This window comes from Oncorhynchus tshawytscha, linkage group LG06 (genome assembly GCF_018296145.1).
Source record: "Oncorhynchus tshawytscha isolate Ot180627B linkage group LG06, Otsh_v2.0, whole genome shotgun sequence".
Lineage (NCBI taxonomy): Eukaryota > Metazoa > Chordata > Actinopteri > Salmoniformes > Salmonidae > Oncorhynchus > Oncorhynchus tshawytscha.
The window spans coordinates 79,010,710-79,037,145 of NC_056434.1; the positions used below are offsets into that span (position 1 = coordinate 79,010,710).

The window sequence follows — 26,436 nt, forward strand, 5'->3', positions numbered from 1 at the left end:
TTGGAATGAAAGTCTGATCCAGAAAGTTATTGTACACTACAAAATGAAGCAGTCCTGTAAAAAAAAAAGTATTTAAGACACTCACTCTACCTGCACTGAAATGTAAAATGATTGAAGTTTCAAAAATAGATCTAACCACATGTCCAGCATTCATATCTGTAGCATTTGTGAATATATTAAAATATTACATTGCAACAAGTGTTTGACTTCTTTAAAGCTTTGTTATATAAAATTGTCCAGTCTGCTGAATTTGTATACAAAATAACCTTTGTGGAGCAGTTGTTTATTGGGGCTCCCGAGTGGCACAGCACCTTGGTTCGATTCCAGGCTGCAACACATGGCTGTGATTGGGAGTACCATAGGGCGGCGCACAATTGGCCCAGCGTCGTCCAGGTTTGGCAGTCATTGTAAATATTTTATTGTTAACCATCTTTCCTAGTTAAAAGGTTAAATTAATACATTTAAATGGCAGAATAGTTGGTCTGATAAGAGCTGACTTTACCCTGTGCAGCAGCAACTGACTAACTTAATCTCCGCTCCGTTACAGAGGATGTGTGACAATCCTACCGTCAGCCTGGACAAGGACATCCCTTTTCAGGGTCTTGGGATAACGCTCTCTGGCTACTCTTACTGCATACACACACACCCGTTTCATACAAGATCGTGGTAGTTGAAGAACCATGCACAGCGGGTATAGCTGAGGATACCGGTAATGAATGTATTGGGGGAAGAGGTCTCCATCTTCACAGACCAACCTTAACTGGCTTAGGATGCCATGTGTCCAGTAAACTGGGAAGACAAGATAAACAGTTATGGTGGTTATTACAACAAATCTGACTTTGATATTGAACTACCAGTGTGACTTAAGTTATAAAGCTTCAATTTTATACCCACTGTATTGACATCTATATTGTTGAATACTGCAGGAGCAAGCCATGATGGTTTTGCCCTCGTTCCAATAAACAAAGGAGTCAACAGTAGATTATCGATTTTAATCAATAAGGTCAATGTACTCGTTTATTGAAAAATAAATTACAGGAAGTGATTTAAAAAGGCAATCTCGACCCACTCATCAAATTCCAGAAAGCTTTGTCCGGGGTGGAATCTAAATGCTCTAGCCTAGAGTTTGTTTACGTACCGGTATAGTAGATCACAGAAAAAGATGCAACTAAGACCAATCACAAAACATTCCTTAAACCACACTAGGCCAATCAACAACAAAAAACACCCCGCCAACACTTTAGAATTTATACAAAGTGTAAAATGTGTCATACATCATTCCCTATTTTTTTAAATGAACTGTAACAACTGCCGCGTTCCTAGGCGAGACAGTTGTGGATGGAATTGGTACAAAAGCATTGACCTAACTGATATCATTAGTGCTGTATAGACAAGAAAAACTAGATGTGCAATACCATTGATCACTCCCACTGTCCTGTGGGTTTTCAAGAAAGGCAAATTAATGAAACTGTCTGAATTACATTCCCCTGCTAAGCACAATAGATTGAGCTCTAGGGCCTATTATAGTGCTATGCTGTGTTTGTCTAATACCATGCAGTAGATAACACTGGTAGGTAGACACTAAAGCAAGATTAAACATCAGTATCTTAAAACTAAAGAGGCTCAAAAGGATTTCAAAATCCACCCCTGTTAACCAAACAGTATCAGGAGAGAGGGTAGGAACACTGGCTAGGCTATAGTATGCATGACTGCAGACAGTTCATCTTGCATCCAATGGCACACCATCAAAGAGCTGTGACTCCCTGAATTAACCTTGAAACCAAGCAAGTGCAATCTGCTTAATATGACAACACTAAAACCGGGTCAGCAAACCTAACAACTCTTCATAATTTAAAATCCTGACATAGGTGTGTATGTGTGTGTGGGGGGGGTTGCGTGTGAATCAGTCAAATTGTGGTAAAGGTGAGAGCAGACCGGCAACTACTTCTTAACTTGCTGATTGTCCACCTTCCAACAGGGGGGATCCAAGAGTAGAGTAGCCAGCAGTAAGACAGGCCACTACAGCAGACAGGGAGGCTGGCTGGGCCCGTGCAGGGTAAACTTTGGTTTGCACAGTGCCACAGTCCTAGGATTTAGCACTGAGTGAAGGGGTGGGGTGAGTGGATGGTAGAGTAATAGCAGGAGGAGGGGTCAGTGTGACTTTAATTTTGCATGCTGTGTGGCTTGTTCCGTCAGACTGGCTCTGATGGAGTTAACCACAGTCTGTCTAACGTTATCCTCCATATATTGCGCACTCAGTGGCTTCAACACCTGGAGAGGAGGGAAGAGGAGAGCACAAAGGGACATGACATGAGACGAAATCAAATCAATAGAAATGAAAACATGAGGACAAATGGAGGGAGAAGAGATTCTGTCCAACATACAGACTGAAAACATGCATGATCATTTAAAACGAATATAAACATCGCAAAAACTAAACTCCAATCATGGCAATTGAACAAATGGCTAAAACAAAAATCCATGAAAATTGTAGATGATTTAAGACTAGTCAGTAGGCCAATTCCAGTTGGCCTGCTGTGATTACAATCAGAAGAGTAGGGAGAGTGCCAACCTGCATTCTACATGGAACAGAGTGAACTACGTAGACACAACCTGCCTGTAATTAAGACCAGCCACAACCTCCCTGTAATGACAAACAGACCCCATAGGCCACAAGGAATGACAAGAGCAGAATGGCAAATGAACAAATGGATTAAAAAATAAAATAATTGTTGAGATGATTTAAGACTAGTCAGTAGGCCAATTCCAGTGGGCCTGCTGTGATTACAATCAGAAGATTAGGGAGTGCCAACCTGCATATTCTACAAGTAGAATGAACTAGGCAAACACAACCTCCCTGTAATTAAGACCAGCCCCATATGTCACAAGGAATGACAAGAGTGGACTGCAGATGCATTTGGAAATAAAGAGCCAAGCAGCTAGCCAGAAAAGTTAGTGAGTCTTCTTGTCATTGTTGTTTGAGGAGAGTCTCTTTCTCTGCATTGCTGCTGATGGTAGGAAAGAGTGCCACGTGATTCGACTCCTGGCCAACTCAAAGAGTTTGGAAAGCACCTGGAGACATGGGAGGTGAGGAATTAGCAGAGAAGAGCAACAAATCAGGGAAACAAACAAACAAAGACAGAACACACAGTGCACTGAACCGGGAACATAGGCAGGAAGAGAAACCTCCACCTCACCTTTCTGGCAGTCATCTGAGGCGGAGAGGAGAGCAAGATCAGATTAAAAGAAGAACAGATCGGGCAGGCTGATTGGATGGTAAAGGAAAAAGGCTGGTAGCTCATTGGATAGGGCTGGTGAAGGATAATGCGATTGAGTTCAGGGCTGATGGGGAACTAGAGGGCCACTAGAAATCTGGACTCTGAGGGGAAGGAATCATCACAGACGACAGTGGAGAACATGAAAAATTCTCAGCTTCACATGGCTTTGAGTCACACATGCTAAATAAACATACTTCCTGCATCCATACTTCTATCCTTAATAGAAAAATCTATGAAAACACAAAACACTTTTATCCACAGACATATCAGCACCCACCTGTTCCCAGAGTGTCTCTGCCAACAGGTCTATGATGGTGCCCACATCTCTGAACTCCCCTGAGTATTTGACGTAGGCCCACATGCAGAGAGTTATGAGAGCCACGCCCATGACCAGGTTGGCCAGCACGGCAATAGTGTTCATTCCAATGAAGCCGGTCAGCCCTGAGACGATGTAGGTGGTGAACATGACAACGAAGAGCGTGGCGGGTGTGCGTGCAGCGTAGAAGATGTTCTTGCCCTCGTTGTGCTTATGGAAGTTGGAATAGGCCTCATCCAGCTCGCCCTCCAGCTGCTCCTGGTATTTCTTGCAGAAGTCCTCCCCTCCCATCTTCTTCACAGAGCGGAACTGACGCACCGAGCACTCCTTGAACTCCTCGTGGCAGCGTTCCAAGTCTGCAGGGGCAATGTAGGGCTTGTCCCCTCCACACACCTAGCAGGGAAACACCAAATTTCACAAACCAAATAGATTACTACACCGACTAACAAAGACTAGTGGCAAAAATATTACCTCTATGAATGACCTCATTGGTTACATTTGTATTATGACAATTTGTATTTTATTAGGATCCCCAATAGCAACAGCTAGTCTTACTGGGGTCCAACACATAACAAAAAATACATTAGACAAGACTTTACAGTTCACATACATTTAAAAACATTAACATGTAGTGTGCATGAGTACAACAGCAATAGTAAACCAATCTGCTTGGAATGTGTGTAGATACAGTGCATTTGGAAAGTACTCAGACCCACTCATTTTTCCCAAATATTGTTACAATACACCCTTGTGCTAAAATGGATTAAATTGTCCCCCAAACTACAAACAATACCCCATAATGACAAAGCAAAAACAGGTTTAGGCATTTTTGCAAATGTATTAATCACAAACTAATCACAGTTCCAGTATTCAGACCCTTTACTAAGGACTTTGTTGAAGCACCTTTGGAAACGATTACAGCCGAGTCTGGGAATGAGGCTACAAGCTTGGCACACCTGTATTTGGGAAGTTTCTCCCATTCTTATCTGCAGATCCTCACAAGATCTGTCAGGTTTGATGGGGAGCGTGGCTGCACAGCTATTTTCAGGTCTCTCCAGAGATGTTTGATCGGGTTCAAGTCCGGGCTCTGGCTGGGCTACTCAAGGACATTCAAAGACTTGTCCTGAAGCCACTCCTGCGTTGTCTTGGCTGTGTGCTTAGGGTCATTGTCCTGTTGGAAGGTGAACCTTTGCCCCAGTCTGAGGTCCTGAGCACTTTGGAGCAAGTTTTCATCAAGGATCTCTGTACTTTGCTCCGATCATCTTACCCTCGATCCTGACTAGTCTCCCAGTCCCTGTCGCTGAAAAACATCCCCCACAGTATTATGCTGCCACCACCGTAGGGATGGTGCCAGGCTTCCTCCAGACGTGACGCTTGGAATTCAGGCCAAAGGAAGGGGTAAATAAGGTATCCGTTTTTGTATTTTCATACATTTGCAAAAAAATCTAAAAACCTGTTTTTGATTTGTCATTATGGGGTATTTTGTGTAGATGAGGAAATGTTTTTATTTAATCCATTTTAGAATAAGGCTGTAACGTAGCAAAATGTGGGAAAAGGGAAGGGGTCAGAATGCACTATACATTGTTCGTGTAACAAGCCAGGGGTGAACAAACCTACCATTTCCATGCTTTTGCTGTAAGTGTCTTTTCCTCCAGCAACTGCTGTAAGGTTGTTGGCTTCAGCCGTTGCCTAGTTAACAGAGCACAGTCAAATACAAAGAGGGTTTGAGCAAGATAAGAGAAAACCCCCACAAGCTTGCTCAAAACTTATCAATGTGGATCAAACCAGTACATACCTGTAACATTGATTTAGGATGAGGAAGCTCCTCCCCTTGATAGATCTTTATATAGGCCTGGGAAGAAGCCGTGGAGAAAATGTGTTTTCTATAACTTCAGTTGTGACGAGAAGCTAGGAAGTTTCAAGCATTTAAAGTAGTTTATAAGCCATGGGAGAACATAGTGCTTACCTTAAAGTACTCCACTAGATCTCTGCAGGTCACTTTAGCCCCTCCAATCTCCTTCTCCACCAGGTTCTCAGGAGCCAGCAGTAAGGGCACCAGATTACCCAGTGCCTCCTTAAAGTCACCATCAATGTCTACACAAAGAACACAGCCAGAAGCATAGTAAAGCCCAAGAATGTCTCCTCCAGGGGTTAACTATTTTCTTAAACTGCCTCTCCACCTCAGTATTAAGAAAAGGGTCTGGGAGTCACTGAGGATGGGATAACATCAGGTGGAATGGAAGTGAAGTATTGGCGGAGGGGGGTGGAAAGGGTCGGTAGAGTATGAAGGGGGTCAGTAGATTATGGAGGGGATGGAACGAGGTTAGTAGTGTATGGAGCAGGTTGGTGGAGGGGGGTTAGTGGAGTATGGAGGATGAGTGGAAGGGGGTTAGTGGAGCGGGTTGGTGGAGGGGTTAGTAGAGTATGGAGGATGAGTGGAAGGGGGTTAGTGGAGCGAGTTTGTGGAGGGGTTAGTGGAGTATAGAGGATGAGTGGAAGGGGGGAAGGGGGTTAGTGGAGGATGAGTGGAAGGGGTTAGTGGAGTATGAGTGGAAGGGGGTTAGTGGAGTATGAGGGGGTGCAAGGGGGTTAGTTGAGTATGGAGGATGAGTGGAAGGTGGTTAGTGGAGTATGAGTGGGGGTGCAAGGGGGTTAGTATATAGTATGGAGGGTGGGGGTGGAAGGGATTATTCTCTGCAATGGGAGGCCTCACCTTTTAATCTGCCGTCAAACATGGGGTTGGTGGCCACTTTGAGGCCGGGGTGGGGCAGTAGGAAGCAACCGATGTTGGAGAAGCAGGAGTGGATGTGTTTCCTCACGGTCTGCAGTTCCTCGTGCTGGTTCTGTTTCACCTGTAGAAAACACACACAGCTGTTACATAATATCCAAGACACTGGCCTGTTGTCTAAAGCACAAGTTTAAAGGACAATTCCGCCACTTTATAATCAGTTATGCTGTTTGTATATATGTACTACTGTAAGATTTAACACAATATGTTGTTATCATTTGTTAGTCATACTGCACAATCCTCGTTTCAGTCATTTAAAAAGTTTCTGCATTGTCCTCTTCTACTACAATTCCCAGGGTGCATTTCATCTCCATGACTTCCTGACGGGCCGTCCCCAGGTGGTGAGGGTAGGTAGCAACATATCTGCCACGCTGATCCTCAACACTGAAGCTCCACAGGGGTGCGTGCTCAGTCCCCTCCTGTACTCCCTGTTCACCCACGACTGCATGGCCAGGCATGACTCCAACACCATCATTAAGTTTGCAGACGACACAAGAGTGGTAGGCCTGATCACCGACAACGACGAGATGGCCAGGTCTCTGACCTCCCTGTAGGCTGTGTGGTGCCAGAATAACCTATCCCTCAGCGTAACCAAGACTAAAGGAGATGATTGTGGACGACAAGAAAAGGAGGACCGAGCACACCCCCATTCTCATAGACTGGGCTGTGGTGGAGCAGGTTGAGAGCTTCAAGTTCCTCGGTGTCCACATCAACAAACTAGAATGGTCCAAACACACCAAGACAGTCGTGAAGAGGGCATGACAAAGCCTATTCCCCCTCAGGAAACTAAAAAGATTTGGCATGGGTCCTGAGATCCTCTAAATGTTCTACAGCTGCAACATCGAGAGCAGCCTGGTACGGCAATTGCTTGGCTTCTGACCGCAAGGCACTACAGAGGGTAGTGCGTACGGCCCAGTACATCACTGGGGCTAAGCTGCCTGCCATCCAGGACCTCTACACCAGGCGGTGTCAGAGGAAGGCCCTAAAAATGGTCAAAGACCCCAGCCACCCCAGTCATAGACTGTTCTCTCTACTACTGCATGTCAAGCGGTACCGGAGTGCCAAGTCTAGGACGAAAAAAGCTTCAACAGTTTTTACCCCCAAGCCACAAGACTCTTGAACAGGTAATCAAATGGCTACCCGGACTTTTTGTATTGTGTACCCCCCGCCCCCCTCTTTCTACACTGCTGCTACTCTCGGTTTATCATATATGCATAGTAACTTTAACTATACATTCATGTACATACTACCTCAATTGGGCCGACCAACCAGTGCTCCCACACATTGGCTAACCGGGCTATCTGCATTGTGTCCCGCCACCCACCAACCCCTCTTTTACACTACTGCTACTCTGTTCATCATATATGCATAGTCACTTTACCATATCTACATACTACATCAGCCTGACTAACTGGTGCCTGTATGTAGCCTTTCTTTACTTACCCATTGTTCACCTAACACCTTTTTTGCACTATTGGTTAGAGCCTGTAAGTAAGCATTTCACTGTAAGGTCTACTACACCTGTTGTATTCGGCGCACGTGACAAATACACTGATTTGATTTTGGAATGAGATGTTCGACGAGCAGGTGTCCACATACACTACACGGCCAAGAGTATGTTCATGTCATTGGTGACAATCAACTGCATTACACAAAAAAAAATGAAATTAAGTTGATGTGTCTGATGCTGGTTAGCTAGCATGCTATTAGAGCCAAGTTAAATCTTAGCGACTCTTAAAACAGTCCAAAAAACATAAGATTTACAGGCAAATCACTAAGGAATCCTAGTCTCATGATTGAAGCCTGCTCTACATTAGCAATGCTAGCCAGCCAAGTAGCTAACAGTGCTGCATCTGAAATAAAATGTTGTAAAAAAATAACAGCTAAATACAGCCGTAGCAACTATCCAACAACACTGTAGGCCTTCTGGAACTAATAAAAAAAAATGTAGGTTTACAAGTAATTCACCACAAAAACATAGGCTATTTGGAAAGAGTTCAGCCTCCACTACTGCGTCCTTCCATTCACAGAGACACTGAACAAAATTCATATTACAATTCTGCTGAGATAATTTACTTCAAAACTGTAGTGGAAATTCCCCTCAGAAAAAGCCACACTGGACTAGATACTAGGTTTAAATATGGAGGAGCCCATTCTAAATAATCCATCATGGGCCCCATTCTCTTCTCCAGACCTACCTGCAGTCTCTTCTCTAGAAAGAGTTTACCTCCCTCCAGTCCATAGTTGTGCTCATATGGATAGCTCCAGTCTCTGATGAGGAACATGAGAGACTGGAACACAACACAGACAGGGTTACTGAGAGAATGTGCTCAGGGAGGACAAATGTGCACATCCAAACTTTGCATGTTGAATATATTGAAGAAACCATATCCATTTTCAGGACAGTAACACACCTGGAAGGGTTTTAGATAGATTTCCTCCAAAGCAAGCCGGCCGTATTCTGTGAAGAGCTAAACAGATAGAGAAAATACAATGTTAGTCATAGCCTTAATATTGTTTTCAAACACACCAACAAATGTCTAATGTATTCATTAAGATGGGGAGGAATAGTATGTATACCTGGAGATGCTGAAGATCATCCTCCTGAATATTCTGGGACAAGTTATACACCTGAAAAGAATTAGACCATGAAATATCCTTTGTACGTAGGCCAGTTCTTGACATCAACCAGCCCTTTCCATCCACAACACACCATTAACTCAACTGGCACAATGTGTGCACCTTTATGGGTATGTACTCAAACAGTGAGAACTCAGTCAGGTCCATCATAGACTCACCTGTACAGAGCTGGTCATGGTGCTCAAGGCAAAAACCGTTGCACAGTCCTTTATGGTAGACTGGCTGTCGAAGGCTCCTTGTGTATCCACTAGCAGAACAGCAACCTGTCAAGTGTTAGGATATTACAGGTCACCTTTAGGTCATTAACATGATGGAAATCCACTTGAAGACAGTACAGCCAGTATGAGCGGCAGGGATGGACATAAGATCATACACAAAACACGACTGTGCCACTGTGGTGTTCCGCTCAATGTTAATAACAGTGTTTGTGTCACAGAGTAGGGCTCACCTTGCTCCCATCCGGCTTGTTGACCACAAACACCTGACTCCAGACCTGGATCCCTGTGGTCTCCCTCTCACAGCCTCCTCTCCAGCTGAACCCTGTCAGCGGCTCATCATCAGCCCCAACCCACGAGTCTGACTGCTCCTGCTGCTGTGACAGGAGGGTACCAAGACAGAGAGGGAGTGAGTGGTCAGTATAGGAAACAAGTTATTGATTCCCGTAGGCAAGTGTGTGTTTCATATGGGCAATGTGGAAAGACTCCAACAGTAATCAAAGGAAGGAATAGGCATACTGCTATTTCTTACATGCATTTGCAACTTACTACCACTGGAGGTCCCTGTGGTATCACATTCAAACCACTGGTGTCCTGAGATCAGGGTAATTTTACACAGCCTAAGCCAAACGCAACATCATGTCAGACTCATTTCAGTGTAGGCAGTAAAAAAGAAAAAGAAACTTAAGTCTGAAGAACACCTTTAATAGGATATGAGCTGCTGTTGTGAAAACAAGTCCGTTAGAAGTGTGCGCGCATTACTCTACTACTTCATTACAGGGCGTGGCCTAAGGGGCTGGTCTTAATTCCAGGGAGGGCGTGGCCTACGGGGCTGGTCTTAATTCCAGGGAGAGCGTGGCCAAATTATACAAAATGGTATGCTATATTTCATGCCTAAAAGGTATTACTTAAGTGAACCTGGCTCTGTCTACTGGCAGCATTCCGAAGCAGAAGAGTAGCTTAACCTAACCATGCCTGGTGGTGATAGATATCACACAGCTATTAAAATACACATCCTGCAGCAGTGTTAATACAGAGATAATAATCAAGTGCTATTAAACAAGGATTCTACAGCGCTATTAAACAATTTATTTTACATTTAACTGGGCACGCCAGTTAAGAACAAATTCTTATTTTCAATGATGGCCTAAGAACAGTGGGTTAACTGCCTTGTTCAGGGGCAGAACGACAGATTTTTACCTTGTCAGCTCGGGGATTCGATCTAGCAACCTTTCGGTTACTGGCCCAACGTTCTAACCACTAGGCTACCAAGGATAGCGCGGCGCTATCAAGCAAGGATAGCGCGGCGCTATCAAGCAAGGATAGCGCGGCGCTATCAAGCAAGGATAGCGCGGCGCTATCAAGCAAGGATAGCGCGGCGCTATCAAGCAAGGATAGCGCGGCGCTATCAAGCAAGGATAGCGCGGCGCTATCAAGCAAGGATAGCGCGGCGCTATCAAGCAAGGATAGCGCGGCGCTATCAGCGCGCGGCGCTATCAAGCAAGGATAGCGCGGCGCTATCAAGCAGATAGCGCGGCGCTATCAAGCAAGGATAGCGCGGCGCTATCAAGCAAGGATAGCGCGGCGCTATCAAGCAAGCGCGGCGCTATCAAGCAAGGATAGCGCGGCGCTATCAAGCAGGATAGCGCGGCGCTATCAAGCAAGGATAGCGCGCTATCAAGCAGGCGCTATCAAGCAAGCATAGCGATAGCGATAGCGGCGCTATCAAGCAAGGATAGCGCGGCGCTATCAAGCAAGGATAGCGCGCGCTATCAAGCAAGGATAGCGCGGCGCTATCAAGCAAGGATAGCGCGGCGCTATCAAGCAAGGATAGCGCGCGCTATCAAGCAAGGATAGCGCGGCGCTATCAAGCAAGGATAGCGCGGCGCTATCAAGCAAGGATAGCGCGGCGCTATCAAGCAAGGATAGCGCGGCGCTATCAAGCAAGGATAGCGCGGCGCTATCAAGCAAGGATAGCGCGGCGCTATCAAGCAAGGATAGCGCGGCGCTACTAAGCAAGGATAGCGCGGCGCTACTAAGCAAGGATAGCGCGGCGCTACTAAGCAAGGATAGCGCGGCGCTACTAAACAAGGCAGGCTTCAGATAACAAGCTTTAGTTCTGTCTCCTCCCTCTGAGGACATTAACCAAACAGTCCAGTCAGTCAAACTGCCACACACACAGAAGAGCAGACTTCTCTATCCAGCAGGAAATGTGACTGGAATGGAGTGTTCAAATTCTAGGCCGTAAAAGAGAGTGATCAGCACCAGGAGGAAAATTAGGTTGGCCAGACCAAGACCCCAAAACAGCACCTGCCTGGGACGTAATTACAAAGATATCTAAAGGGTATAACCCGCTGGAGACTAACATGGGGGAATACTCAATCTCTGCAGTTCCTTCTGTTTTTTCGGGACTGGAGTTGCTGTGAAAGAACTTAGGCAACACAATCAGAGCAATCCTGAATACCTGACCCAAAGGCGATGGAGTGCATTGTCTCTCAGAACACTAGCAATCACTGCTCCTCTGACCCCACTGTGACCTCAAGTTTACTTCTCCTATGCATCTGTCCTCAGATCATTCAGTGGGTCAGATAGTGCTTTTTGAAGTTCAGTAACACAGAATAAAACCATTAATAACAGTTCCATCATGGTAGTGACTTCCCATTAATGCTTATTACTTATTAACCACTTATTAATAACCATCATTTATTTCACAACTTTAATAAAATATCTCAAGTGTGTGTATTACATGTTTTATTTAATGACTTTATTACTTAATTCCAAGTCATCATCTCAGCTCTATAGTGCTGCTGCCTATTTTGTCTAACAAAAATCACTATTTTGGAGTTCAAAGAATACAAACTATAAAATCACTTCGATCATGCAATCTCAGGTAGAGATACCATGCAAAGTAAAAGACCGGACAAGGATACATGCAATGGATTATGGTCATTGTAGTTAATTACCACGTTGTGTGTGCTAAACTATGTAGAATATTGGCCTGTTGGAAACTACAACTCCCTACTACATCGCACAGTTCAGGCTGGATCAGATTTATCTTTAGAGAAACTGTGATGTCCGCATTGAGCTCACAGGAAAACACAATGGAATTCAAATAATTGAACAGACATTGGTCAATTGGTTGCTTAAAAAAAAAAAACATTTCAGTTTCAGCACTAGTGACAGACCTTGAGAGGAACAGACCCAGGCAGGCAGGGAAACTAGCAGCAGACTACACAGTGAGAATGAGTTTGAGGCAGCTATAACTATATAAGATAAAGCTTTCCCAAGCTTCCAGACCTATAATAACGCTTTGTGGTCTGTAAAGTGATACTGGCCCTGCAATCGCTGGCTGCTGCTTGGCTGTCCTGATGGAGGGCATGACTGACTGTCCTCTTCCTCACTCTCTCCCTCAGATTCAAGTCATCGGTAGAAATATTGATTACACACCCATGTTTATTCAGTGCCGAGAAGACACCAGACATTCCCAAATCTAGGCCTATAGCTACATAAATATTTCTCAAAGTAAAAACAAAAAAACAATATTTCGACACATGGTTCAAGCCAAATCCTTGACAGTGGACACATTAACATAACCCCTGGAGGCTGATTAGAAAGTTGCACTGGAATGTAGTGATGCAGCCTTGGTAATGTATGCCCTTCCCTTGGGAAGCTCTTGTCCCAGAAACTGGCAGAGAAATTCATATTTCAGCAAAAGGAATGCTAATGAGACAAATTGCTTTTGAACTACAGTATGTGAAATGAGCTGAAGACAAGGCTAATTATCTAGCAGTCTAAGAATGGAAAATGCATTTGGCTAAAAATAAGATGTCCTGAAGGAATTTCACACTACTAAATTAATCCCAAAGGAAAGAATAACTACTAACATCCATTTAGAGCCATTAGCAGACTTCCTATTTCATCAACCCCTAGATGGAGGACATTATGTAAAATCAGCCAGGTAACACAATCAGGTCAGTAGGTGGATAATTCATCTGGAAATCCAAGACTAATACAGGGTTTATTCAGGATCTCCAAACTGCTTTACAAATGTTGGTATTGAACCGGCAACCCAGAGATTTACCCTGAAAAGGTTAGCAGCGTTACTCAACACCTTAGAATTAACCCTACACCCAGGGGTGTGTTAATGACGTGATAATAGATTGTTGATGTTGATGCTGCCAGAAAGTGCTTTTAACCACAGTTTTTCCAACTAACAGACAGTTAAATTGGTTCTTCCTTTTAGAGCAGCAAAACCTTAATTCAACCTGATCTGCCCAATGAATGATTCAGAGAAATCAGTATTTTGTAGTGAATTGTCTGTACTGTAGGTACAGTGCCTTCAGAAAAGGATGACAATTGATTAAATTCCTTTTCCTTTAAAAAAAAAAAAAAGATCTACACAAAACTGTCAAAGTAAAATAAAATGTCGTACACCTATGAAAAATAAAACGCATATCTTGATTAGATAAGCATTCAACCCAGAGTCAATACATGTTAATCACCTTTGGCAGCGATTACAGCTGGGAGTCTCTGGGTTGTTAATCATGGTTGTTGGTTGGTTGTTAATCATTGTTAGACAGCAATTATCAAGTCTTGCCATAGATCAGTCTAAACTGTAACTAGGCCACTCTGGAACATTCAACGTTGTCTTGGTATGCATCAACAGTGTAGTTTTGTCCTTGCGTTTTAGGTTATTGCCCTGCTGAAAGGTGAATTTGTCTCCCATTGTATGTTGGAAAGTGGACAACCACGTTTTCCTCTACTTTACTCTAATATATAAAAAAACTCCCTAGTCCTTGCCAATGACAAGCATATCCATAACATGATGCAGCCACCACCATGCTTGAAAATATGAACAGTGGTACTCAGTGATGTGTTGATTTGCCCCATCACAGGTATTAAACTCTGTAGCTGTTTTAAAGTCACCATTGACGCATGTATCTTTTGTCATGACTGGGTGTATTGATACACCATCCAAAGTGTAATTAATAACTTCACCATGTTCAAAGTTTATTTTTAATTTTTAAACCCATCTACCAATAGGTGCCCTTCTTTGCAAGACATTGGAAAACCTCCCTGGTCTTTGTGCTTGAATCCATTTTTGAAATTCACTGCTCGATTGAGGGACCTTACAGATAATTGTGTGTGGGGTACAGAGTCATTCAAAAATCAGGTTAAACCCTATTATTGCATGCAACTTATTTAGCACATTTTTACTCCTGAACTTATTTAGGCTGGCCATAACAAAGGGGTTGAATACTTCTTGACTGAAGACAATACAGCTTTATATATAATAATACATTATATTATGGGGTATTGTGTGTAGAGTGCCAATTTTTTCTTCTATAACATTTTAAATTCAGGCTGTAACAACAAAATGTTGAAAAAGTCAAGCGGTTTGAATATTTTCTGAAGGCACTGTATATGTGCACCTGTTCTCACCTGGTTGAGCATGTATCGGAGCATGAAATCCAGCAGGAAGGACTTGCCCTTACGGAAGGCCCCAGCCACTGACACCACCACCACATTAAGGTCTCTGACATCCTCCTGCAGTAAGAGCTTCTCCAGAGCCGCCGTGTCCAGCTCAAATTTGTGGTCGTCTTCGTGAGCCAGGACAATCTGGATGGGCCGAGCCTTCTCCTCCACCACCACCTCTTCTACAGGTTGCTCCTTGACAGGACTCTGATAGGCAGCAGTCAGCTCTGGGGCCTGTTCCCACTCCTCGTCTGTCTCGCTATCCGCCTCTGCCCGAGGCGCCATCCTGGGAGGAGGCTTCCGATCTGGCAGGGACAGAGGAACATCTTCCACACCACCCGCACCTGAGAGAGAATAGGACACATGGTGTCATGACCTTAAGAGCAGGGAGAGAGTGCACATGGTGCAATTCAAACTTTACACATCACAAGGACAATACAGAGAAGTGTCAGGATCCTCTTCAAAAAATGTTGCCAATATTCTTATCATCTTAGAGGATTCCAGCATCTGAACTTCCATCAGGCATTGTACATATTATAGGCCATTCCATGACAGTTCCTGGCCATGATATTTGTTGCCTGCTGCAGAGGTTGAAAAGGTAACAGGACTTCAGCGGGTCTTACAAGTCCTGCGAGATTCCAGCAGGAATAGGTGGGAAGTTCTTAGTCAAGTTTGGAACAGGAGAGGAATAGTAAGTATTTGTGGAGCATTTAGTTTAAAAAAAAAAAAATTTAAAAAAAATATATATATATATATAAAAAGAGCCTACTATACACTGAGTGTACAAAATATTAGGAATACCTGCTCTTTCCATGACAGACTGACTAGGTGAATCCAGCTAAAACCAGGCTTGCCCTGAGAACAGTATTGGTTTCTGCTAACGCTATGCGGCCACAGAGCCGGGACAGACAGACCAGTAGCTAATGGAGGAAGTTATTTCTGATTTCTGAGCATTAAAAATGAACATGGGACGAGTGTGATTTTTATCGGGATGGGACCGGAAAGTTCCGGGGTTATATAACTGTACGTGAAAAAAACAGTACAGGACAGGAACAAATTTGCACTCCTGTGTCAACCTCTAGCATGATGCCAGTACATTGCCACAGGCCTGCAGTGCACACACTTGGGTATTAGGAAACATATCTGAGAAAGGGGGACAAAAGCCAGTGCTATTATGAGATGAAGTACTAGGCCTACAAATGGGTCATATGTGAGTCAATGTCTATAGCATCTACACTGTGCAGTAGCCTCTTTTCTATGTCCAAGCCTGTAGATATTTCACTGTTAGTCCACACCTGTTGTTTACCAAGCATGTCACAAATACAATGATTTATTGGGCTATGACATCAATATCACTTTGTTTGGTCTTTTAATCTTTCGATGAAAGGGTGTCTAAAGGTAGGCGTTCCCCTCCAGGTGTGGGAAATGTCCTCTACATCAGAGATGTCCCTCCCCATCACAATAAACAGACACCCTGGGAACTGGTATGACAAGTATCAACCAAAAACAGTTGTGTCAAGGAGACCCTTGGAGAGGTATGGTTCACAACACCAAGCAAGATTCCAAGGAAAAACCTTATTCTCCCCATTATGACATTTCCTTCCTGAGCTGACAGTCCAAACAAACACTTCGTACCAAAACTCAGAGTGAGGATTTGGTCTAAGGCAGGTTTGAGAGCTTGCCGCAAGGCTGTTCTCTGCAGACGGCAAACAGCAGTGGGCTGACTGGGCTCTATGGCTGATGCCAGGAGAGGGGTTGCCGAACAGAAGGTACGAGAGAACAGGACAGCATTCTCCAGAGCAGAGCTTACACTGGAGAGGCATCCTGCTGATTCTGGTATAATGACTGTCTGGTCTGTCAACAGACATAATTCACTGTGGGTTTGACACTGCTAGATAAACACTACCAAAAAATCTGTTTAAAAAAGTTAACAAAATCACAACAAGACAGGTTATGAATTTATTCTACAGCTAGACGGACATCCATGTCACAGACATCAATGCCAGAGTTCCTTTGTAGCCGCAGTGACACTAAAACTGAATTTAAATACCCCCAGCTCCTGACACCTCAGAATCTCCCCCACATGGGCAGACGTGAAGTTTACACCAGTCCACACGCGCATATTAGCATAATAGCAGGTCAGGACAGGAAATGGAAGAGTCCCCGTGTTAATCAGGTAAACTACTGTAACTCGTCGCCAGACTGCTCCTAACTTTACTCACATATAGACAACTGTACTAAACATCCAACATCAGTCCAGTGTAAAATAGACCATAACCCACACATAGACCCCTCTATGCAAGTGTCCAGCAAAGCAGGGAATAGGAAGCAGTAGTCAGCTAAATTAAGTGGCAGTGGTGCCATAGGAGAGAGACCGAGACACTATTCTGCAGGGACTGGGCTGGGAAGTCCAATCCCCTCATCCTTGGAGAAAACAGAGCCAGATCTAAAATTGGCAGGCTTATTTATCATTCCTTATCTTGCCACAGTTCTCTCCTGTTGCATCTGAAACAGCCCTGATCCGGGTCTCTGGCAGGCCATGTATGAAGCCAGTCTAGATCTACATCTGAAACAGCTCTCTTTACTCTGTCCCTCCTCTCCTTCGTCGTGACACTGCGGACTGGTGCCAACTCCAAGAGACGACTCCCTCTCTGGACCGGAGTCAAGCATGTTAAACTGCAAAAAGGGATCTGCACACCAAGGACAAAGTGCAGCACCACTGAGTGTTAACTATTGCCACACAAACAAACCCAGCTGTATTTTGCACTGATACAAGAGTCATGTCACAAAGTTAAAGGATTTGAAAGACCCCCATTAGTAAAGTTGTCAAAAATAACACCTTCTATTTTCCTGATGACTGATTTCTGTATACATTAACATTCCAAAAACAACATTATTACCCAAATAATTGTACCAGATTGCAACTGTTGTTCAGTGAGAGATGTTAGCTAGGGGTGTTGGGTAGAGGTGCAAGGGAATTTCCCCATGTGAAACCAAGACTAGGCCAGCTGAGGAAATGGAAGGCTACACATAGCTAGCCTATATCACATTACAATAGAGTTGATGATGGCTGTTGCACCTGACCTGACAGAGGGAGAGAAAAAGCATCTGGTGTTGTTCGTTCCTTGCATGAGTCTGATGCAAGGATACAGAATGGGCATGCAAAACCACAGGAGCAAAGCGTTTTCTTTTCGATATATTAACATTAGGCCTAGTTGTCTAACTGGGTTTGGAGGGTTTCAGTTAATCTGCAACAAGACAAAAACGCTATTCCAAGAGTGGAATATTGGTTTCAAGGAAAAGCCAGAAAGTTGAAATTCCTAGCTAACGTTAAAACAATAAGGAGTTCCTGGTTGTCTAAATCCAAAAATGAGAGTTCAAACATGCGCTGCCCCTAAGTCTGCTAAATCCTTCTCCTGAGTCTGCCTCGACCAAACTCTCCTCCCTTTCCACATCCCATGACTCCTCCTGTCCCCTTTCCTCCTGGCCGGCTTGGCTCTGCCCATCTACGCCATGGCTGAGTGACTCCTTGCCAGCTTACACAACAGGGATGCTGGCAGCAGACCGAAAATGGAGGAAAACTAAACTTCTAGAGGACCCATCATCCTTTCACACCCTCCTCTCTACCTGTTCTGCTAAAGCCAATTCTATCAATAAATATCAAGCTTCTTCCTCTAACCCTAGGAAACTGTTTCCACCTTCTGTTTCCACCTTCTCCTCCCTCCTTAATCATTCCCTGTGGACAACTTTGTAAACCACTTTGAAAAGAAGGTTGACGACATCCGCTCAAATCGACCTTTGCTTTAAAAAGCAACTCAAACAACGCATGTAAGAATGAACTAAAGCTATTGAGTTCTACAGTGCCAATATACTGTGTTATTTAAGCAATAAGGTTTGAGGGGGTCTGGTATATGGCCAATATACCACGGCTAAGGGTTGTTCTTAGGCACAACGCAAACTGTGCCAATATATCCTCAAAGCACCAGCTTCCAGGGCATTATCCAACTGGGTCACCAACATATTTAAATAATGATTTACATATTTTAATTGAAAACGTTATTTACGACTAGTTCGAGTCCATAGATGCAGAACAAAAAGACTTAACGACTGGATCGAGTATATGGCAACCGAACTGATAGAACGAACGACCAGTCGGCTTTGGTAGCAACCCTACATTTGTGTCGGGACTATCTTGTTGTAGGATGAAATAGTATAAATACCATACTGGCTGGCAACGTTCTTATCCCTTGCTTGCTAGCTAGCCAACTATGGTTAACTTACAGTCACGTCAAACTGTGCCAGAATAACATTGAAGTAGTCGCATTTGCATAAACCGTTTTCTAGTGACATTTATGTGGATACAGCCATAACAATGAGCTAATGATGCGCGATTTCACCTGGCATAGAAAATGTGCTCTCTCGTCAGGACACTTGTTCAGAGGAGCTAGCCAAACAACACAGCTAACACAATCACTTCAAACTGAAGCTGGAAAGACAGCAAACTAGCTGCACGTCGGTTCGTTTTACCTGTTGTTTTCTATTGATAGTTATTTGTATATGTCCATACAAATAATGTTGATTCATGATTTCGACTGGCTGAGAAAAGCTGCCGCCCTGTCTCTCATCCCAACTCGTTCATTACTATGGGACAGCTGGAACTCCAATTTGAATATTGAAACAATGTTGCAAATGTTGAGACCACCAGCAATCTGTTGAAAACCAAATGTTAGCCTAAAAGAAATGCGAGATAAATGTCTAGATGTTTTTTATAGTAGAGATCAAGTTGATAAATTGCCTGGCTGGGTTTATGAGACAGTGGATTGCTTAGTCAGATGGAATAGAGTATAGGCATTTTAATGTCCTAGATTTAGCCGATGGTAACTTGTGGAAGAGACACCGGCTGGAATGCGGTTTTAACCAATCAGCATTCAGAATTGAACGGACCATGGGATAGACGCAACTCAACAGCGGGCAACACTCGCGGTCCGAAAATGACAGACCCGACCAGGTGAGAGTAAGGGCTGACGGGCGAGAATTAGCCAGCGAAATTAACTACACAAAAACGTTAAACCCTTCACTGGCTGGGTCCCTGTAAAAGTAAACACATACGTTACTATCTTGGCTACTGGAGGTTACGGCACGCGGAACGAGGTTCATGTAACAGTCAGTCTCAATATTACTATCCAGTTCCACATATTCTCCTTAAATTTAAAATTACCTTCGTCAAAGACGTGTCTTTTGCGGTTTTGTTCGAAATGATTCCGTTTCCTCAGCCCGCTAACCTCGGCCATCTTGTCCTATTTAAAATAATCCCACGTAGTTGCGTCAAAGAACCCTTCTTCTTTGGGATTGTGTTGTTGGATCGCATCCAATACACCGCCACCTACTGTACTGACTGGAGTGTTTGGCCGTTCACGGTCTGCCTACATTTTTGTGATAAGGTACTATACAATTGGGGGAAAGGAAAAATTTGCCCTATATAAGAATATAAATAATAATAATAATAATTTAAAAAACACCACACCATTCCACTATTTACCCTTTAAAATCCTGCTCAAGAGGCCTAAAGAACTCTTATTTTTATTCTTCTATGGTATATTGGCGATCACACAATTTAATGTGCATCCCACCACCTACTAGGTGGGATGGAAACAGGATTCCCACCAAAATTGAACAAATTACCCCAAAAATGACCAAAGAAATACATAAATAATTTGAATACATTTTCCGGTAAAAAATACACCCGATCTGATTCCTACACAGGCACAAGGGGAACCTGTGAGGGTGGGTCTTCCGGCGCCAGTACACCTTGCAAGTATTCAGATGTAAAATCCTTAAGTCCACAAAAACTTTTCTGCCGCAGCCACAATAATGTCCAGTTTCTTAGACTTCTTTGAGACTTGTGCTGTACAGTTTATCACTGTGGCAATGAACACAACAAAATCCACACAGGGTATCTTTTGTCTGGAAGCAAACATTTACTACAGGCTGTGGTGTATCCACTACCATATCTTCACTACCATCACTTGTTTTCTCAATTATTTTTTTCGCCCCTGCATAGGAGATTCGCTAGACTGCTCTAACTTTTGCCACTTTAATCTCCTTCACCCTTACAGGGCATTCCAGGAGCTCAGAATCATGATCCCCACCAGAATTGCAACACTGTTGTCGTTCTACACATCGTTCTTCAGTATACTCTGTTCGTCTGCACACACTTGAAACATGGCGAAATCCTTTTACAATTCTTACACTGCAGTGGTTTGGGGACGAAAACTCTTACGACGTATCTTACATAACCAAGTTTCACATGAGTAGGTATTTGCTCTTTATCAAAAAACAACAAGACTGACAGACTTTCTTATTTTTCTTCATTCACCCAGCAGGTCAGACACTGGGCACCAACCATGGCAGGAATTCTCTTCATGTATTCAACCTGAACATCCGTCATCACCCCTGAGATTACTCCTTTGACACGTGCTCTACTCCGAAGTTCAAAACACAAAACTTCTGTTGTCCGCATTCTTTTGAGGCCCACTGCAATCTTCCCCTGTTCTTCAGAAATATAATGAATCAAAATATCAGTCACACACTCCACTCCAATTTTAGACCATTTCCTTTTTGTTCCAGTTTTCAATACTACTGTCCATTCAGAACATTCATCTTCACCAAATTTACTTGACCCGCTGCTTGATTTGAACTCAGCATCCACTTCTGCCATTTTCCCACGAGCCTCCTCCTCCTTCTTCTACCAAAAATATGCATTTCCACCACCAATTGGACTGGAGTGTAAATCCATTACACTGTGATGAAAAAAAGGGAAAAGGGGGAAAATGATGAAAATGACCCTGTCTACTTTACATTCATTAAAAAAACACCTCCCCGTTACACTACTTTGACCGACAGCCAGGGAGGACGGGACACTACCATTCAACACACCCTGTAACTCTTCTGCAGTAAAATCTTGTAAACCCAAGTACTTCTCTGCAGCTGCCACCATAACATCTATTTTTGTGATGAATGTTTCATTTCTGCAGTACAGATTATAACCATGGCAATGTACTCTAAAAAGCCAACTTTACTGAATTGCATTTCATTCGTACTGGCAAAGGTCTACTACTCACCGGGAGCCTCTTAGGATACCTCACCCTCAACCCATCTTCCTCTACTTTCTTCACTGCCTCAGTATACGACATCTTCTGTACAACTCTGACGCTGGCAACCTCAACCTGCCTCTCTCGCACCGGACACTTCTGATCCCCAGCAACAAGGGCACCCCTATAGTAAACTTCTTTCACCGACACTACACATTTCTTTGTCCAATGCCCTTCTGCACATCTAGGAATCTCCCTCCTACATACTGCTGCAACATGACCATAAGCTTGGTACCTGAAACACAGTAGTGTGTTCTGCACAAAAGCTCTTATAGGATAACTGATATATCCTAACATTACTTTGTAGTGGAAACGCTCGCTACTGAGTCTGCGTTGCACCAAATGACGGGCTTCACAGACACCGGGAATCTTCTCCCTGCTACTCTCAGTCCAGTGATCCCGCCGACCAAGGCCGGGTCTGAGAAGCTATTTGGTGTAGGAGCTAGCCTAGCTGCTAGTTTTCTTGAGAGCTTGAACGCAGCCCGTGACGTGGTTAGCCATTGTGGCAGGGATCACAGATTGTCCCAGGTTTGTGGCTGTCTAGATCCCTGCTGTTATTTTTGTTCAATCTTCCCTGTGACCTGCCCTGCCCAAACAAAGACCAAAGCCTGCGGTAGCACCATTGAGGACAGTGGTGTCTCACTATCACAGGTGAAGGATCTTTTAAACAAACAAAGGTAGTTCTACCATCAGGTGTTACAACAAGAATATACAGTAGCTTCGTGTTTTGTCTGAATACTGCTCAGTTCAACTAATAAAAGAATGGACGACCTGACCAGAGAGGTCCAGGACCTGAAGAACAGATTGCAGTTCTTCCGGGTTAGCTCGATGAGTTGAAACAGTAGAATGGCAAGATGACAGTAATCTGTAAGTCATTGAGAGAGGACATCAGATCTGTGTGTGAATCCATGATAACAATGACTGAGAAATCAGACTCGAGGGACAATCAAGGCGGAACAACATGGTTGTGGATGGAATTGCAGAATCTCCACATGAGACCTGGATGGAATCTGAAGACAAAGTGAGGGAAATGATCTCTGAGAAATTGAAGATGGACCACAGGAAGATTGAGGTGATTGAGCATGTCCACAGGACTGGAAAACCCATCATAAGCCCAGGTCACAGGCCCAGTCCGATAGTGGTCAAGTTCTTGAGGTTGAAGGACAAGGTAGCTGTTCTGGAAAGAGCCAAGAACTTGAGAGGAACGTATATCTTCCTATACACACCACACACACACACACACACACACACACACACACACACACACACACACACACACACACACACACACACACACACACACAAATTGATTCATGGATTGCTGAATGTATATTTTTTTCTCTTGCTTTGTTTGCTCTTGTACATATCATGTCTATCTCTGATAAGCTACCCAGGAAGGGGCTGAAAATGGCCCATGTTAATATATGTAGCCTTAGAAATAAGGTTAATGAAATCAATAACTTGCTAACATCAGATAACGTTCATATATTTGCCATTTCTGAGACTCAGATAATTCATTTGATGATACAGCAGTATCAGTACAATGATATAACATCTATAGAAGAGACAGGAATGCTTTTGGGGGAGATGTTGCTTTATATATTCAGAGCCATATCCCTGTAATGCTTAGAGAAGATCTTATGTCAAGTGTTATTGAAGTGTTGTGGTTGCAGGTTCACTTGGCACATCGAAAGCCTTTTATTTCAGGGCATTGCTATAGGCCACCAAGTCCTAGCAGTCAGTATCTAAATAATATGTGTGAAATGCTTGATAGTGTATGTGAAGTAAACAGAGAGGTCTACTTTTGAGTGGCTAATAAGTCTGGCTACATATCTGACTGGCTGATCTAATGCATATTGAGCAATTATGTGACTAATGTCATGACGTGCCCTGGGGGTATCATAGGCACTTATAATTACTAGTTATAATTACTAGTCTGTAGCTAAAAATTACGTAAATCTAGAACGAGAATACCAACAACCGCCAAAGCATCTATTCTATGACAACATGTCTGAATGGTACTCTGAAGTATCCTTCTAACCACTTACAACCACAAAAGACATGACTTCTGGTCAATTTAACCAGACTCTGATGAACACTACAGGACGATCAAGGAGACAACAACGACATACGGGCGTAATTATATAAATTGCAATTATTCTCGAATGAGCGGCCGTTCATGTACAAAGGATTAGCATTTCAATGAATATAATTATAGACTGTGTGTAGTGAATCCATTTAGTTTTTCCCGCTCTTTCTCAGGCCCCCCTTTCCTTTTGTCTACCAAGCCATATTAAGCCAAGTCATATCGGCTTAGCCACCTAGGGACTTATCAATGCATTGTGTTAGTAACCAATGTATTTCTGTGATTAGTTAGTTAGGTAGTAAATAAATAATTAAGCCAATTTGTATATTGCTGACTCATTATGGAAACTAGGGTTCGTGCAAATAACCAAGAATTTTACGACATGCAGATGAGACTGATAGAAGGTAAAGAATAATTCATGACTGATTAGATCTTTAGATCTCTAAGAGTTCATTCGTAAGATGGAACTCATTAAATAAACTTCTCCGTGGTGCCCCAGGTCATTAATGAATGAATTGTTGCATGATTTAATTCAATCATGTAATCAACTAAACGTTAGGTAATCGATTTGATAAACTAGCATGTCATCACATTAAGGATACTAAAGACACAACACTAAACTTAACAAAAGGAAGAAGAAACTATATTATGAAGCCAAGATCAATGATGAAAGAATGATGGAAAAAAACTTTGGAGTACTTTTTATTTAAATTATGGCCAGAAAGACAAATTCAACTCCATCTTTCATCGATTCAGATGGCTTATTCATCACAAAACCATTTGATGCTTATTTTTTATAATGTCTTCATTGGCAAAGTGGGCAAACTTAGGCAGGAAATGCCAACAATGAACAGTGAGCCATCATATTTATCCATAAACAAAACAAAGAATGAAAGAAAAGCATTACAAGTTAGAATTTTTTAAAGTTAGTGTGGGAGAGGTGGAAAAATTACTGTTATCGATCAATAATGACAAACCTCCTGGCATTGACAACTTAGATTGAGAGCTACTGAGGATGGTAGCTGACTCTATAGTCTCTCATATCTGTCATATCTTTAACTTAAGCCTAGGCGTCCCGCTAGCGGGACAACTTCTGGTGAAACTGGAGGGCGCGCAATTCAAATAAATAATCATAAAAATTGTGGATATTAAACATTTAGGTACATATAAGTGTCTTATATCGGTTGAAAGCTTAAATTATTGTTAATCTAACTGCACTGTCCGATTTACAGTAGTTATTACTGCAAAAACATGCCATGCGATTGCTTGTGGACAGCGCCCCACATCAAACTTTTTCCACCGGCACAGGTTTCATAAATTCACAAATGGTGATTAAATATTCACTTACTTTTTGAAAATCTTCCTCTGATTTGTCATCCAAAGGGTCCCAGCTATAACATGTAGTGTCGTTTTGTTAGATAAGACCATTTTTTATATCCCAAAAAGACTGTTTTGTTGGCACCATCGATTTGAGTAATCCACTCGTTCAACATGCAGAGAAAGGAATCCGAAAATCTACCCCTAAACTTTGATTCAACAAGTCAAAATACATTTCTATTTACTCCTCAGATACCCTAAAATGTAATCAAACTATAATATTTCTTGCAGGAAGAAGTATGTTCAATAGGAAACTAATTTTAGCAGGTGTGTCCTGTCTTCATGGCGCATGCAAACACACATTTCCTAGACTGTGTCCATGTACTAAAACTGATATTCTTATTCGTTTTCAAAGTTACAAGCCTGAAACCTTGAACATAGACTGCTGACACCCTGTGGAAGCCATAGTAATTGCATCTAGGGAGCTAATTCTCAGTATGACCTTATACTTGCCATTCTAAATCAGGTTGGTTTTTCTTTGGATTTACTCCTTCCATATCTATTGTGTTATATTCTCCTACATTATTTTTTAACATTTCCACAAGCTTCAAAGTGTTTTCTTTCCAATGGTACTAATTATATGAATATCCTGGCTTCAGGGCCTGAGCAACAGGCAGTTTACTTTGGGCACGTCATTCAGGCGGAAATTGAGAAAATAGGGGCCTAGCCCTAAGATGTCTGAGCCTAAAGGAATGTCTTTATCCTCAGGCCTGGAGGGAAGCCAAAGTAATTTTGCTAACAAAGAGTGGTAAAGAGGCTTTTACTGGTTCCAACAGCAGACCTATCAGCTTGCTGCCAGCTCTCAGCACACTGTTAGATTTCAGTGCAGCCTTTGATATTATTACCATAACCTGTTGTTGAAAAAACATAGAGTACCAGTCAAACATTTGGGCACACCTACTCATTCAAGGGTTTACTTTATTTTTTACTATTTTCTATATTTTAGAATAATAGTGAAGACATCAAAACTATGAAATAACACATATGGAATCATGTAGTAACCAAAAAAGTGTTAAACATATCAAAATATATTTTAGATTCTTCAAAGTAGCCACCCTTTGCCTTGATGACAGCTTTGCACACTCTTGGCATTCTCTCAACCAGCTTCAC

At 42.9% G+C, this 26,436-nt stretch overlaps 1 protein-coding gene across 4 annotated transcripts; it reads right to left on the reverse strand.

Annotated features, from left to right (window-relative positions):
* Nucleotides 1-977: 977 nt before the first annotated feature.
* LOC112253145 (atlastin-2) lies at nt 978-20,055 on the reverse strand. 4 transcript variants are annotated; one of them, XM_024425109.2, is made up of 14 exons: nt 19,931-20,055; nt 14,680-15,056; nt 9,471-9,611; nt 9,181-9,285; nt 8,963-9,013; nt 8,797-8,853; nt 8,581-8,673; nt 6,308-6,446; nt 5,561-5,688; nt 5,390-5,446; nt 5,212-5,283; nt 3,556-3,987; nt 3,198-3,212; nt 2,278-3,072 (listed from the first exon to the last, which is right to left on the reverse strand). In XM_024425109.2, exons 1-14 carry the CDS (start codon nt 20,001-20,003, stop codon nt 2,953-2,955), a joined length of 1,860 nt encoding a protein of 619 aa, XP_024280877.1. In that variant the 5' UTR covers nt 20,004-20,055; the 3' UTR covers nt 2,278-2,952. The 4 variants fall into 4 exon arrangements, with proteins under 4 accessions (XP_024280878.1, XP_024280877.1, XP_024280876.1 ...); XM_024425108.2 differs by having other exon boundaries at nt 9,471-9,614; XM_024425110.2 differs by lacking the exons at nt 2,278-3,072; nt 3,198-3,212 and adding an exon at nt 978-2,271 and having other exon boundaries at nt 9,471-9,614.
* Nucleotides 20,056-26,436: the final 6,381 nt, after the last annotated feature.